The sequence below is a fragment of the Notolepis coatsorum genome (genome assembly GCF_963971535.1).
Source record: "Notolepis coatsorum genome assembly, chromosome: 5".
Taxonomy (NCBI): Eukaryota; Metazoa; Chordata; class Actinopteri; order Aulopiformes; family Paralepididae; genus Notolepis; species Notolepis coatsorum.
Window position 1 is genome coordinate 98,460,845 of NC_140169.1, and position 17,088 is coordinate 98,477,932.

General features: G+C 47.4%; 1 protein-coding gene across 3 annotated transcripts in view; it reads left to right on the forward strand.

Moving 5' to 3' along the window:
- Positions 1 to 635: 635 nt before the first annotated feature.
- Positions 636 to 17,088, forward strand: part of il20ra (interleukin 20 receptor, alpha) — a 53,453-nt gene continuing 37,000 nt past the window's right edge. For all 3 annotated transcript variants that reach the window (XM_084313847.1, XM_084313849.1, XM_084313848.1), the window contains exon 1: positions 636 to 864. In XM_084313847.1, the coding sequence (XP_084169973.1) occupies positions 816 to 864 (49 nt within the window). In that variant the 5' untranslated portion in view covers positions 636 to 815. The remainder of the gene's footprint in view (positions 865 to 17,088) is intronic.

Sequence of the window (17,088 nt, forward strand, 5' to 3'; positions counted from 1 at the left end):
CCAAATGTATTTCCTGTCAACTATTGCATTAGCTAACATTGCAACAAGGAAACTATAAAAGAAGCAAGGGTCATCACGTCACAATACCAGCGTTCTACAGTATAACAAGAACACTATGAAATAAGGTGTGTGTGTGTCTCACAATTATATACAAAGTTACTTAGCATGAATGTCGAAAAATGATCAGTATTGCCGAAACATTTGTGTTTTCAGAAATGTTTCCCCCAAATTAAACTTCATAATAATAATAATAATAATAATAATAATAATAATAATAAATAAGGTTAATAAACAAATTAGCAGTACAATACAGTACATCTAGTTATTTGAATATACATAAATAATACAGTACATGTAGTTCTTATTTAACATACAACAAGTAGTTCTACATTAAGTGACAACACTCGCTCAGGCTCCATGATAACTATGAGATAACTATGCATTATCTCTCTCATTAATCTCTCTCCCCCCCCCCCTCTCTCTCTCTCTCTCTCTCTCTCTCTCTCTCTCTCTCTCTCTCTCTCTCTCTCTCTCTCTCTCATTGTAAAGTACACTAACAGGTGTAGTTACATTCCCTGTGCGGACAGACGCGGTGCTGTAGTTTCCTGGTAAACATTCCAACACACGGCGAGGAAAAGTCCCCCGGTTGACGTCGCAGGTGGTCTGTTGTGGTTTCTGAAGTGTATTCTGTTACTAGTTCTAACAGGAAGGAAGGTACAGACATCTCGGCGGTGTTTTGAAAATATGACACCAATTGCAAATAATTGTTAAATAGTTGGGATATTGTTCGAAAGGAGGAATATGTTTCGGTGAAGATGTGGACAGTAATTATCTGTCTGCACCTGTTGGTGCGACTCAACGCAGGTAAGATAACAATGCTAACAACATCACAGTTGTTACTAGGCCTACTATGCCAACTGCAGCTACTAACTAGTGTATTACTAAGATATACGTATGATAATAATAATAACAACAACAACAACTACTATACTATTAGGCTATTCAAATTATTATTATTATTATTAATAAAAGGAATATAATTTTGTTTCCCGAAACTACTGAGAACAGCAATGCATTCATGTGCATGTTCAACAAGAATGTGTGTGTGAGTGTGTGAGTGTGTGAGTGTGTGAGTGTGTGAGAGAGAGAGAGAGAGAGAGAGAGAGAGAGAGAGAGAGAGAGAGAGAGAGAGAGAGAGAGAGAGAGAGTTTTTTTGTTCGTTTCTTGTTCCCCCCATTGTCTTCACTAAAACGATTATTGTTTTTATCGGGACTTGTAAAAGTAGATGATGAAGCCTCAGACAAAGACAATATATATATATAAAGACAATATAACATATATATATATATATATATATATATTAGTGATATATTGTGGCCGATACCGATAACCGATATTAATATTGCTGTTCTGGCCGATACCGATATTTACCGATGTCGATATCTCTGTATAGAAAACACTTTTTTATGATAATCAAATAAAGAGCTATTTTCCAAAACGAATTTTTTTAATTTTTTATTTTTTGTAACTTATTTTCAGAAATTACTGATATTTTGAAACTATTTAAGGCCAAAACATGTTAAAAAAAAGAAAAAGAAAAAGGTAATTATTTTTTAATTATTATTATTATTTTTATTTTTTATATCAGCCCATATCGGCCCTATCTTGATATCGGACAGATACCGATGTGTAAAAAAAAACTGCCATATCGGCTGATATTATATCGGCGGCCGATATATCGTGCATCACTAATATAATTATATGTACAGTAGTTTATGTGAGTCATGCTTCCTCATCTTGTCTATTAGTCCTCTGTCCTTTGTTGTTGTTGTTCCCTTCCTGCTGACTTGCCGTACAGAAGTTTTAAGTGGCTTTGGATAAAACCGTCAGCTAAATGACTAAATGTAAAAATGTACTGTGGCCTGTAGGCTGTTGTTGTAACTTACTACAGCCTCGAAGCATGCAGAAAGTATTGAGCTATTCACCTTTATCCCTGTACATATCATTAGACCAATCACATACCAGTTCCCTCTGTTTGTGTGTGTGTGCATGTGTGTGTGTGTGTGTGTGTGTACAGTATGTCCAGCCCTCCACTGAGTGAGTTGACAGTTTGAGTGAAGTATACAAACCGATCAGTGACTCTGCTCAGATTTACAGTGCATAAAGGTCTGAAGAAGTTCAAAGTTTGAAAGTTTAGTTATTGATTGATTGATTGAAAATTGTATTAACAGATTGCAGAATGGGTACAATACAGTACGGCTCAATACACACAATTGTTAAGGGGATGCAGACCAGTGAAAGACTTTCGTCTTGTTTACATCAGGGTCCCCCATTTTCAATTCATAGTGACATTTATGACATAGAGTCATAGACGACATACAGATATACAGTACTGTTACATCCAGAAATTTACGACATCAGAGTCAGAGTCAGAGATTTTATTTGCCATGTATGGACGAATCCACATTGGAATACAGGTACAGAGCAAACACTGTGTGTCTACAACTAATCCAAAACAGGAGCAGAGTAGAAACAGTACAGAAACAAAAAATGTAAAAACACAGACTGTAACTGAGGGGTACAATTCCCTGACTGTATTGTTAGATATGATATTTAATACCACTACCTCTTGTACTTTAACTTCTGGCCATCCAGTACATGATATAAGTATGATGAACACTTTCCCACCTGATGAAACGAATCCACACAAATGTACCAAATCGAATATTTTATATAGCAAAAGGTATATACAACGTTCACTTAATTACATTTATGATTTGAAATATGAAACATGCACTTTTATGGCAAATGAGTATTCGTAGGTAAATCAACATTGAATGTCCAATCTCTGGTTACGCAGGGAGTAAGTATACAACCTGGAATATTTAGGAAACGATAGCGATGGTACTTAAATGATTATAGCTGGATACACTAAGGGGGGGGGGGGGGGGTCCCGCTGGTTGTAAGACAGTAGGAGGGGGGGGTTAGAGAAGCCGCTGGCGGTATCCCATCTGGCTGACGGTGTCTTGGGAGAATCCAAAGTCTTGGACACGGTGCCCACAGAACCTCGGTCCGCAGACGAATACAGCTGGACCCTCTGTGGACGGTAGCTGCCGGTCCACAACGGAGAGACGTGAGGCGACCTCACTGGTGTAGAGCGCCGTCTCACCTGGAGTCCTCTCCGGGGGGTAGTTCCAACACTCCGCAGTGTTGGCCTTTATCCATGGAATAATCAAAGCACCCAAAGCATAATCCAAGCCGTGGAAGGCTCGCCGTCGTCCGGGTAGAGTAATCCAATATACAGGTCCAGTCGCTCTTGGCCCGGAGCTCCTCGGATGCAAGCACCACTAGGGGTCTGCTCAGCCTGGTTAAGCGTCCAGATAACGTCAGGAACGATGGGGGTACTGATAACTTTAGAACTCTAACCGAACGATGCACCATACATAAATAGACTATTATTAGCTTAATAGAATACGTCCAACTCGACGGTATAGTGCCAAACTATGACTATTCAACTATTAATCTACACGATATCTCAATGCCTATTCTGGGGCCAAGTAGGCCTTACTACACCACACGTGCGTCGTGGGGAGGCTTTGCGTCTGTCACTCTGTTGGAGGGTAAATAACTGGACTAAAAGGAAGTTCTACTTTACTTGCGCCATATATATATGCGCTATGAACAAAAAGTACCATTCGTATTTCGCCCGACATATTCCTGCGCGGAACCGGGGCTTGCCACGACATGTTAGGCGGCACGATTGAACTTGGACCTAGGGGTATGGCAACCTGGCGCCAGGTTCTCGTCCAATGGTAGAATGAAACTATTATGGGCTGTTTAGTAGACTAAAGGGATATTCAGTGCATATTGTACAAGGAATATACAGGGGATATCAAACGATATACAAATACAATTAAATATATATATATAAATAAATATATATATTCGGTTTAATCTGATCCTTCACAACAGCCGCCCCCTAATTAGTCCCACCTAATTAGCTAAGCAGAGACAGATTAACCGCACTGTCTACCACTCAAGGTCCGCTGTAAGGGTCAGTCAACTCACAAAGTCAGGGGGTCATGGTCATCATCGATAGTATCTGGGAGTCGGGGCAGTTCTATGAGCCTCGCCACGGGACGTGTGTAAGTGCGCCCTTGGACGAGTACTTCAGCTGCTCGGACCTTGCCATCGGCACCGGTGATCACTTTGCTTACGCGGCCAGCCGGCCACATAGCTCTGGGTAGTGACTGGTCAATAATCATGACGACTGTTCCTTCTGTCAAATTGTCTCTCTCTTTTACCCACTTCTGGCGGGTCTGTAGAGACGGTAGGTAGTGAAGTAGGAAGCTGCTCCAAAACTTGTCAGCTAGTACTTGGCTGTACCTCCACATTCTTCGGCCGTTCGCTTCTTCAGGCCTGTACATTGTCTGGGGTAGCGCGGGGTCCAGCCGCCCAATTAGGAGTGTGTTGGGGGTGACTGGGTCGACATCTGCTACATCACTGGAGACGTAACCGAGGGGCTTTGAGTTCAATACTCCCTCGATCTCCGTGAGGACTGTCATTAGGACTTCCTCCGCCACAGTCTGGGCCCCAAGTACGGCGTACAGGGCTATCTTTATAGAACGTACTTCTCGTTCCCAGGTTCCACCGAAGTGGGGTGCGTTCGGGGGATTAAACTGGAAGTCAATCTGGGATGGAGCGAGGTGGGTCTTAAGTTCTGGGCCCATAGCTTGGAAGCTCTCTCTCAGCTCTCTTTCTCCGCCTTTGAAGTTGGTCCCGTGATCAGACAACAATGTAGACGGTTTTCCTTTCCGTGATGTGAATCTTCGGAAGGCCATAAGGAATGAGTCTGTGCTCATGGTCGGAAGGAGCTCGATATGTATCGCTCTGGTGGTCATGCATTTGAATACAATACCCCACCGCTTCTCGGTGCCTCTTCCTCTCTTTATATACAACGGGCCAAAGCAGTCCATGCCTGTGGAGTGGAATGGCTTGTCGCCGATTCGGAGGCGACAGGGGGGTAGGTCAGCCATCCGGGGTATGCTGGGCTGCGCGCGCCACTTACGGCAGTCTAGACAGGTTCGCTGGAAGCGCCGTACTGCTTCTCTCCCTTGCAATATCCAATAACGACGTCTGATCTCTGCGAAGACTCTCTCTGCTCCTGCGTGGTGTACATCCTCGTCGTATTTCTTTATGATCAGCTCTGTGACCTTGTGTCGGCTGTTCAAGACGATCGGGTACTTAATGTCATCTGGTAGATCGGGGGCTCTCCGCAGGCGACCACCCACTCTGATGAGATTATGGGCGTCACTCTCTGGTGCCAGGTGAATCAGTCTGCTGTCTGATGGGACGGGGTTTCCTCCCTGTAGACAGTCTAGCTCATCGGGGAACGAGTCTCTCTGGGCTCGTTGTAGTAGAAGAAGTTCTGCTTCTTCGTAGTCAGCTGCTGACATGTCAGTGGTGGACTGAATCTCTGGGTGGTGCCGCAGGAATGTTCTTTGCTGCGCACTCTCTAGGGTAATGCAGTCATCTATGTTGGGGTCTGTGGAGGCGACAGTGCTCAGTCCACAGAACATAGGTTTCTTGTTCTCAGCCTCCTCGTTACTTGCTTCCCGCGGGGTGGGCGTAGGCCAATCTCCTTCCGGGAGCTTGAGGAATTCTGGTCCGTCACTGTAGATGTTGCGACGGGTTAGGTCATCCAGAGACATTCCCCGGGTGATGACGTCAGCTGGGTTGTGTTTGGTGTCCACATACCGCCAGCTTGCTTCTTCGGTTAACTCTTGAATCTCGGTGACTCTGACTCCCACGAAGACTTTGTATCTGCATGAATCAGACTTGATCCATGTGAGTACTGTCGTGGAGTCTGACCACAAGATTGTTCTGTGCACCGGAATGGTGAGTTCACGTTGGATTAACGTGGCTAGATGCGCTCCTGCGAGGGCTGCGCAGAGCTCTAGACGTGGGATAGATTGTTGCTTACGTGGGGCTATTCTTGAGCGGGCCAGGATGAAAGCAGTGTGTATCTTTCCTCCCTTCTCTTGGGCACGCAGGTAGGCCACCGATCCGTAGGCTACTTCGGAGGCGTCGCTGAAGACGTGTAGATCAATCTCGCATGTCTCTGGCCTCACTGTGGATGGGAAGTAGCTGCGGCGTATATTGACGCCTGGGAGTGAGCGGAGTTCCGTCTCCCACTCTCTCCATGTTGAGGCAAGGTGTGTGGGTATTGGGTCGTCCCAGCCCTGGTCCTTGTCCCATAGTGCTCGTACAATCATCTTTGCCCTGGTGGTGTAAGGTAGAATACATCCCAACGGGTCATATTGTCTGGCGAGTGTTCTGTACACACTCCGTCTGGTGGTCGGTATCGCCGTCGACCTTCCCTGCTCTGGAGCCAAGGGTTTGTGTCTATAGTGGAGCGAGTCTGTTTTGAAGCGCCAGACTAGTCCTAGTGTCATTTCTTGGGCTTCTCCCGGGATTGTCGCCATCCAGGTCTCGCTGCTGGCAGCCTTGTCCGCGGAGGAGAGGCTGCGCAATACGTGCGGGTCACTGCTGGCCCACTGCCTGAGATCAAAGCCGCCTTTGATCAGGGAGGCGCGTAACTTGATTAGGAGAGCCTCGGCTTCTTCTTGAGTCGAAACGCTTTGTAAACAGTTGTCCACGTAGAAACTGTTCTTCACACTGTGTTGGACCTCTTCATCTGCTGCTGGGTCCTCTGTGACGTGTTTCTGTAGTGCAAATGTAGCACAGCACGGGCTGCATGTGGTTCCGAAGGGGAGTACGTCCCACTGGTAGATGGCTGGGTTCTCATCTCCGATCTTCTCTCTCCATAGGAACCGTAGCAGGGGCTTGTCCTCCTCTACTAGTCTCACCTGCAAGAACATCCCTTTGATATCCCCGCTGATAGCCACCTTGTCCTGGCGGAAGCGCAGTAGCACGCCTAGTAGGGAGGGGCCGAGTGTGGGGCCGGGCAAGAGCTCTTTATTCAGATTTTGGGATCCGATCTGGTAGCTGCAGTTAAACACAATGCGATCCTTGCCGTTGTGATGGACCTTGTGATGCGGCACGTACCATGATTCGGTCGTCTGATCGGCCTCTTTAATGTCAATCTTTGTTACGTGTCCCGCTGTGATTAGCTTCTCAATCTCAGCGCGGTACACACTCTCTTGAGCGGGGTCTTTGGCTAGGCGCCGCTCCGTGTTCAATAGATAGCGCTCCGTGGCGTCTTTCTTTGCGTGAAAGGTGGGCATTCCCTCTCGCCTCAGGAGTGGAGTTTCGTATCTCATCACTCCGCCGACTGTGACTCTCTTTGTCCCCTGCTCGAGTAGGTTGATGGCGTAAATGTCTTCTTTAGAACGAATATCTTTCTTTTCGTTCTTAAAGGGCATTGTCTCTAGGGTCCATAGCCTCTCGACATGCTGCAGGAGAGTGGTGTCTTCTTCTGTTGTTCTGGAGTGGAAGCAGCTAGTGGCTGCTGTTCGGTTGAGAGATTTAGCGAGGGGGCCTTGTAGGGTCCACCCTAGGCGGGTCTCGACTGCTGCAGGACAGCCTCGGGGGCCTGTATGGACCCGGTCAATCGGGACTATGAGTTCTGCATGGTCGGAGCCTATCAGCAGGGTCGGGGTAGCGCCGTCTATGAGCGGGATAGGTAATTGGCGCAGGTGCACATATTTATCCATCAACTTGGTGACAGGGTAGGTGTACTGCGATAGTCCTATTTCTTGGCTGGTGAAAGCATTTGTGATCTTGTACCGTCGCTCTGGCTGCCCGTTTGCTGCGATGGTGAAGGAGACATTCTCGCCCTTTATTGTCTTTAAATCTCTTCTTATTGTCCGAATCGTCATTTCGTTCTTGCTCCCCCGCAGTCCCAGCTGGGCCGCAGCGGATGCGAGCAGAAGGGTCTTCTCTGACCCGTCATCAAGGACGGCGTAAGTGTCCATGACTTTATCTTGGTAGCTCAATGTCACACGGACTACCTTTAAGAGCACTTGGGCTCCGCTGCTGCTGGCGGGGTCAATGTACATGACACTTGCCTTGGTGCCGCTCCGTGGTGCAGGTATAGGCCGTCTTCCGTTACTTTCGTGTAGTATATCTAGATGGGCTCCATCGCACCGGCTGCAACTTTTCTTTAGGCGGCATTCGGCTGCCATGTGGGGCTGCGCACATCAATAACAGCGCCGGTTGGACTTTATCCATTGACTCACTTCTTCTGCATTCATCTTTGTGAATAGGTCACATTGTGACAGCCAGTGTTCTTTCTCACAGTAGGGACACGCTATCTTCCACTTCTCTTTTCTCGAGGGGGTGCTGTGACTCTTACTGCTCGGTACTGACTCTGATTGGTGCATGACAGTCACCGATCTTCTTCCATCATTTATTCTCCTGGGTCCCTCTCTGGAGCTTGGCGTGCTCCGCCCGAATGTATCTAGTCGTAGGCTGCTGACTTCTCTCGCCAGGAAGTTGGCTAGATCAAGGAGGGATGGCTCGGGGCCGTTGGGGTCCCGGTAATCTCTCTGCCTCCTAAAGCGCTCCTGTCTTGCGGGTGGCAGCTTCTCCAAAATCCTCTCGACGTTAGAGTTGGCGTATAGCTCATGCATGCCCTTCTCCTGTTGCGCTCCCAGCATCCCCACCAGGGACTGCACTTTGATTGACAGGTCGTCTAGTGAGCGATTGTCTGTGGCTGGGGGTAGGCGATCAATATGCCTTATCTCTTGGATTACGTAATCCCATATACGTCCATATCTCTGGTCCAGCGCCGCTAGGGCCGCTGTGTATGGTGTCGAAGAGGTGGCATAGGCTAGCGCTATATTGTGCGCTCGCGGTACTTTCAGGTGCTTCAGTAGTATTGCATACTTGTGGCGCTCATCAGCGACATCCACCATCATTGTCTCTAAGCACATCCGGAGCTCCGTGTACTGTGCTCGACTCTCATAGGCGAAGTCTGGGAATGACGGCGTGGCATTGTATGACGGCGTGGATGGCTGATACATCGGCGAGCGTTGGGGGAGAGACCTCCTGGGCGAGTCCCCTCTTGCGCCTCGCTGTGGGCTGGTACTGGCAGGGTACCATGGCCCGCTGGTCCAGGTGCTATTCCTCGGGGCTGGTCGTGCGTCGTGCTCACCCGTGAATAGAGTCGGGGGTCTGTAGCGCAGCGCCGCGGGGGTATAGCCTGGACTGTATGGGACCTCCTGGTCCGGTGGAGTACTGTGCTGTCGTCGGGCTTGGTTCTCCTCCTCTCCCTCTTCTTCCTCTATCAGATCTTCCAGATCCTGTAATCGTTTATTTAGCTTCTCCGCAGTGTATGCCGCTCCTTCCTTGTAGCTGGGTCTCGCTTGGACCGGTCTGGGAAGGGGGTCTGCGGGGGGTCTAGACTCGGTCTGTTGGTCAAGTTCAGGGTCGCTTGCTCGTTGAGGAGACGCTGCCCTTGACTGTTGTCTCGACGAGTTCCTTGAACCCCTGGCGGAGGGAGAGGGTGTTGCCTTGCGGATCAGCTGCTCCATTAGCTGCGCTTGTAGCTTGTCGCGCTCGGCTTGTAGTCTGTCGCGCTCGGCTTCGCGCTGGATGAGAGCGAGTTCGCGCTCTGCGTCTCTTTGGGCACCGGCAGCGGCACGCTGGGTGTCTGCCCGGTCTCTTGCCATATTCTCTTCCGTCTGAAGGCGTCTCATCTCCAGGCGTATGCGCTCTTCTTCGCTCCGTTGTTGCGCTTGAAGTCGATCGCGTTCGGTAGAGGCTGTCAGGCTGACGAGGAACGCCTGTTGTAGCACCCTCTCCGCTTCGCCGGGGGAAGGCGGTTGTGGAGGTGAGCCGCTCCTGCGTGAGCCGCTCCTGGGGGTACTCGTTGGGGAGTCCTGGAGCTCTATTTCTTCGGCGCTCTCCTCCTCTTCTTCCGTGCAGAGTTCTCTCTCTGTAGGGTCGTCTTCCTCCCGGGGCTGGTCGGGGACTACTTCTTGGGTAGTGGCGGGGGGTAAAGGCATGTCAATTCCCTCCTGGTCCCCACCGTGAGCTTGGTCAGTTACATTAGGAGCTACTAGGGCCTCTGTGGTCGGGGAAACCTGGTCGTTAAGGTCAGACATAATTTTACTTTCTACTTTTACCGCGTTTACCGTTTGTCGAAGGCTAGGTAGTTGACTGACAGTGTAAGCCTCTAAGTACTGAGGTGTCTGTCGTCTGCGCCGCGGGCGTTCTAGGTTAGGAGGATCGTTTCGTGGAGTGTTCATCATAGGCCATTTCGATATTAATAACACTATATTAATATTACACTAGTTACCCTCCGGCTCGAAGGACCAATTGTAACTGAGGGGTACAATTCCCTGACTGTATTGTTAGATATGATATTTAATACCACTACCTCTTGTACTTTAACTTCTGGCCATCCAGTACATGATATAAGTATGATGAACACTTTCCCACCTGATGAAACGAATCCACACAAATGTACCAAATCGAATATTTTATATAGCAAAAGGTATATACAACGTTCACTTAATTACATTTATGATTTGAAATATGAAACATGCACTTTTATGGCAAATGAGTATTCGTAGGTAAATCAACATTGAATGTCCAATCTCTGGTTACGCAGGGAGTAAGTATACAACCTGGAATATTTAGGAAACGATAGCGATGGTACTTAAATGATTATAGCTGGATACACTAAGGGGGGGGGGGGTCCCGCTGGTTGTAAGACAGTAGGAGGGGGGGGTTAGAGAAGCCGCTGGCGGTATCCCATCTGGCCGACGGTGTCTTGGGAGAATCCAAAGTCTTGGACACGGTGCCCACAGAACCTCGGTCCGCAGACGAATACAGCTGGACCCTCTGTGGACGGTAGCTGCCGGTCCACAACGGAGAGACGTGAGGCGACCTCACTGGTGTAGAGCGCCGTCTCACCTGGAGTCCTCTCCGGGGGGTAGTTCCAACACTCTGCAGTGTTGGCCTTTATCCATGGAATAATCAAAGCACCCAAAGCATAATCCAAGCCGTGGAAGGCTCGCCGTCGTCCGGGTAGAGTAATCCAATATACAGGTCCAGTCGCTCTTGGCCCGGAGCTCCTCGGATGCAAGCACCACTAGGGGTCTGCTCAGCCTGGTTAAGCGTCCAGATAACGTCAGGAACGATGGGGGTACTGATAACTTTAGAACTCTAACCGAACGATGCACCATACATAAATAGACTATTATTAGCTTAATAGAATACGTCCAACTCGACGGTATAGTGCCAAACTATGACTATTCAACTATTAATCTACACGATATCTCAATGCCTATTCTGGGGCCAAGTAGGCCTTACTACACCACACGTGCGTCGTGGGGAGGCTTTGCGTCTGTCACTCTGTTGGAGGGTAAATAACTGGACTAAAAGGAAGTTCTACTTTACTTGCGCCATATATATATGCGCTATGAACAAATAGTACCATTCGTATTTCGCCCAACATATTCCTGCGCGGAACCGGGGCTTGCCACGACATGTTGGGCGGCACGATTGAACTTGGACCTAGGGGTATGGCAACCTGGCGCCAGGTTCTCGTCCAATGGTAGAATGAAACTATTGTGGGCTGTTTAGTAGACTAAAGGGATATTCAGTGCATATTGTACAAGGAATATACAGGGGATATCAAACAATATACAAATACAATTAAATATATATATATAAATAAATATATATATTCGGTTTAATCTGATCCTTCACAACACAGACAGTATAAAGGACAAATGCTAAAGTTGATATCAACATCCCCTAAAAGTGCATATCATAGTAAAGTGCATAATGCATAGAGGCACAATTTACAGTAAAAGTACAAATATAATCAAAGTGCATGATGCACAGACACACAACAACAGCACTTCCACAACCTGACTAATAACACACCAAAACAAAATAGGATAATATACAAATCTAGCCTTTGGAGTTATTCAGGCTGCGCACAGCACTGGGGAAGAAACTCTTAGTAAACCCAGAGGTAGAGCGTGTGATAGAGCGGTAGTGTCTGCCCGAGGGGAAGGGGACAAAGAGGCCTGCGGCTGGGTGACCAGAGGGGTCGTTGATAATGCCAGAGGCACGGGAAAGCAACCTGGCACCATAGATCTCTTCTAGAGCTGGCAGGCTAACCCCGATTGTCTTGCGTGCGAGACGCACAATTCTGTTCAGAGATTTCTTCTCCTGGTCTGTAATGTTACCAAACCATATAGTGCAGGAGGAAGTAAGAACGCTCTCAATCACACAGCGATAGAAGTTGTGTAGAATCACCCTGTTATTTGTGAACTCTTTCAGTACAAACAGTACAGTTATTATACAGTACTGTTTAAGAGACAGAGATCATAAAAGAAAATATATACATTCAAGGGGGAAGAAACTGTACATTGGAGGGGGTTGGGTGGTGGGGGGGGGGTTGGACATTTACCGGGGCCAGTTTCAAATAGCAGCCTCCCGTAGGTGCTCTTTTTTTTAAACAAGGTTTTTTTATTTGAAAATTGAGTTTTTTACAGGCGGTCCCACATGGGCCAAAAGAAAAGAAAAGCAAAGTAAGGCCCTCCCTCCCACCCCTCCCCCCACCCCTATACCAGACACAATCATTCCAAAATATCATAAAGCATTTATTCATCATTGTTTTTCCTTTTATCTTTCAAATCACCAGACAGTAGTGACATATGCATCTCTTGTATTCTGTAGATAAAGAAAAAGAAAAGTACGAACATAAAAGAATAAAAGAATAGAGACGAGGAAGGCCAGTCAGATCGCCTCTGTCACATTATCCGCTTCCATACCCTCAAAGAAAGTTAGGAAAGGATCCCAAATATTGTGGAATTTTTCGGTACAACCTCTGACAGTATACCTGATCTTCTCCAGTTTAATATGATACATGACCTCTCTCATCCAGTGGCCGTAGACAGGTGGACCTGGGTCTTTCCATTTTAACAGTATTAGCCTTCTGGCCAAGAGTGAACAGAAGGCCAGCATTCTAGATTCCCACCATCTAAAGTGGATGTCCGTTGGGGCCACTCCGAATTGCAATATATGGGGATGGCTCTACTACCTTTCCAAATATCTTAGAGAAGGTGTCAAAGATGGCCTGCCAATAGGTATGCAACTTTGGGCACGTCCAGAACATGTGGAGCAGAGTGGCTGGAGCCTGTCTGCAGCGGTCGCATAGAGGGTCTATGTCGGGATATATTTTAGAGAGCCTGTCTTTAGACCAATGCAGTCGGTGTACAATTTTAAATTGGATAACAGCATGTTTAAGGCATATGGAGGAAGAGAAAATCCCCTGTATTATTTTGTCCCATGTGTCTTCTGTGATTGGCTCATCTAAGTCTGTCTCCCATCTGCCCCTAAGGAGATCTAGAGGTGCCAGGTTGCTTCTATTAAGTAATTCGTAGATTCTGCTTATAGCTTGTTTCTGGATCAGTTTACAGTTCAAGATTGAGTCTAAGAGAGAGGCAGGAGGACACAATTGGTAGCAATCCGAGTTTGAAGTTACAAAGCTCCGGAGTTGCAAATATCTATAGAAGTGTGACCTAGGGATTTTGTATTTCTGTACCAGCTGTTCAAAGGAGGCAAAGTTGCCGTCTATATAGAGGTCAGACAGCGTAATCACTCCACTCCCAACCCAACTGTCAAAGGCCTTATCCATCATTGAGGGGATAAACATGTGGTTTCTTGTGATTGGTGCAGCCAGCGATAGTTCCTTAAGGGAGAAGGATCTTCTAAATTGGTTCCACACTTTTATCGAGTGAATGACAACTGGGTTCGAGGTAAAACTAGACATGGGCTGTGTGAACGGGAGCTTAGCACATAGCAAGGAAGATAGGGAGGTGGATTTAACTGACGCTCTCTCCAGTACTGTCCACCAGGGAGCTGTGTCCTCGCTCTTTACCCAGTATAATAATGATCTTATATTTGCTGCCCAGTAGTAGTACATGAAGTTGGAAAGCACCATCCCACCCATTGCGCGGGGTCTCTGCAGCATAGTTCTTTTTATCCGGGGCAGTTTTTTGTTCCAGATAAAGGAAGATATCTGGTTGTTTATCTTGGAGAAGAATGTCTTAGTCAGGAAGACTGGGAGGCTCTGGAATACATATAAAAATGTTGGCAATACGTTCATCTTTATTGGATTGATTCTTCCACCCAAGGCAAGTGACAGGGGGTCCCAACGTTCAATATCTTTCGTCAGATTAGATAATAAAGGTTGATAATTAGCCATATATAGGTTTTATGGTCATGCGTGATCCATATCCCGAGATATTTGAACTTTTTAGGGTTGACTTTAAACGGAAATGAGCTCAGAGGTATCCGACCCGCTACGGTTCCGACAGGCATCAGTTCGCTTTTTTGAATGTTGATTTTGTAGCCGGATATTTTGCCGAAGTCTGCAAGTAGGGACATTAACTGAGGGAGACTTGTTTGGGGTTGTGATATATACAACAACATGTCGTCCGCATAGAGCGAGACTTTATGCTCCGAGCCTGCACGCATGATCCCTTTGATATCGGTGTTCTGCCTCAGAGCCAGCACAAGGGGCTCCATTGCGATCGCAAAAAGGAGTGGAGATAAGGGACATCCCTGTCTCGTACCCCTATGGAGTTCAAAGTAGGTGGATAGATTGTTGTTGGTGTGAACGGCAGCCATCGGAGATGTATATAGAATTTTAATCCAAGCTATGAGTTTAGGGCCAAATCCAAACCTCTCCAGTGCGTGAAAAAGATAGCCCCACTCCACCCGGTTGAACGCTTTTTCAGCATCAAGGGAGTCAAGTCAAGTCAAGAGTTTTATTTGTCACGGCATACAAGTATACAATGAAATGCGGGTGGTCTTGCCCGCAACGATGTGCAATACAGTGGTACAACATATAATAGAATCCAATAAAAAAACAACATTGTGCAATAAACAGGGAGAGGACCACCTCAGGTGTTCCGGGTGGAGAGGGGCTATAAAGTATATTTAGGAGGCGTCTGATGTTAAAGAAAGAGTACTGGTTCTTGATGAAGCCTGTTTGGTCTGGTGAGATAATGGAGGGGAGAACCCCCTCCAGACGGCGAGCCAGAACTTTAGCGAGGACCTTGACATCGGCGTTAAGGAGGGAAATTGGACGGAACGAGCCGCATTCAAGTGGATTCTTGTCTTTTTTAAGGATTAAGGAGATAACTGCTTGGCGCATGGTTGGAGGAAGGGAATTTGTTGAGAATGATTAATCGAATACGGATAGCAGCAGCGGGGAGAGCTGGACTGAGAATTTTTTGTAAAAGTCTGTAGGGTAGCCGTCTGGCCCCGGGGACTTGCCACTTTGCATAGATCTAATTGCTGATGCAATCTCCGTGACCGTAAGGTCCTCCTCCAGATCTGCGGCTATCTCTGGGTCGACTGTAGGGACATGAAGGGTCCTATAAAAATCGTCCAGCGTGGAGGGGCCCCCTTGCGAGTCCGAGGTGTATAACGATTAGTAGAACGTTTGAAAGCATTCATAAATTTTAAGGTTGTCAGTGGCTTTTGAGCCCTGCTCGTCATTGATAGTGGGGATGGTCTGGTTGGCAGTTCTTTGTCGCAACTGATGGGCAAGTATCCGTCCAGCCTTTTCCCTGTGTTCATAGTACCCATGTCATGATTTAGTGATGAGGTACTCAGCCTGTTGTGTTGACAGGAGATCAAACTCAGTTTGTAGTGACATACGTTTTTTCAACGTGTCGGTTGATGGCGGGTGGCTATATAGTCTATCTAGCTCCAGAATCTCGTTTGTCAGTTGTTTAAGGCGTGCCGTGCTTATCTTCTTTTGGTTGGCGCAATATGAAATCACCTGCCCTCTTAAGTATGCCTTCAGTGACTCCCATATGGTTAAAGAAGACATTCCAGGGGTCTGATTAATGTCGAGAAATAGTGTGATTTCCGACGTGATGAAGTTTGTGAAGGCTTCCTCTGATAGAAGCAGGGGGTTGAGTCTCCACTGGCGGTGGCCGAGCTGTGTATTGGGGATACTCATTCTCATAACTAAGGGACCATGGTCCGAAATCACTATCGCCTCATAGTCACATTTGGTTACGAGGGAGAGGAGTCTCCTATCCAAGAGAAAAATCTATGCACGAAAAGGTATTATGGACCGGGGAAAGAAGGAGTATCCTCTGGATGTAGGATTACGAAACCGCCACACGTCAGCTATCCCATATGATTTAAGAAAGAGCTGGATTGCGCGGGCTGATTTAGACAGGGGAGCCTTTCTGGGCGAGCTACGGTCCAGCACCGGGGAGAGTACACAATTCATGTCGCCGCCAAGGATGAGATAGTGTGAGGTCATATCCGGTAGGCGAGAAAAAAGGCTGGAGAAGAACGAAGGATTGTCCCAGTTTGGCGCATAGACATTGGCCAGAGTGACCGGGAATGAATGGAGCTTCCCCACCACTATAATATAGTGCCTTGCGGGGTCAGCCTCTACACTTGACATAGTAAATGGTGTGTTTTTATCAATTAATATGGCTGCTCCTCTGGCCCTTGAGTGGAAGTTGGAGTGATACATCTGTCCCGCCCATCCACCCGTAGGTGCTCTTTGAGAGCAGTTTTGAAGGAGGGATTCACATTATTTTGCGGCTGTGGGTTCAGCGTTCCACATTGTTGTGGCATAATTGCGAAACGTGTTTAGTCCCTTGTTTGAGCCGAATCTGGGTTGAACATGATTTGTGGAACTCCCTCTGGTGTTGTGGTCGTGGAATTCACTGACCTTTTGGAAGTATTTCGACATGTACATGGGTATCTTAGTGGTGTAGTGTATCTTGTAGACCAGGCCCATTGCAAGTTGCTGTACTCTGTCGTCTACTCTAAGCCATCCTAGGTTGTCAAAATGGGCAGGGGTGAGGTGGGTCAAGGTCAAGGTCAAGTAAGGTCAAGCTTCTCGGGGAAACTGCAGCTGCAGTTCTCCGAGGGGAACTCCTCCTCAGTCTGGAAAGGTCTAAAAACCATCACCAACTACAAGCCAAAATCCCCACAGACGTCTGACAACCTTCTACTGGCAAATGAGCTCAATGAGTTTTACTGCCGGTTTGATAGGGAACCCCCGGCCCCCTTTCCTCACCCCCCCAGACCACAATCACCCCCCCCCGGTCCCCAGTGGTA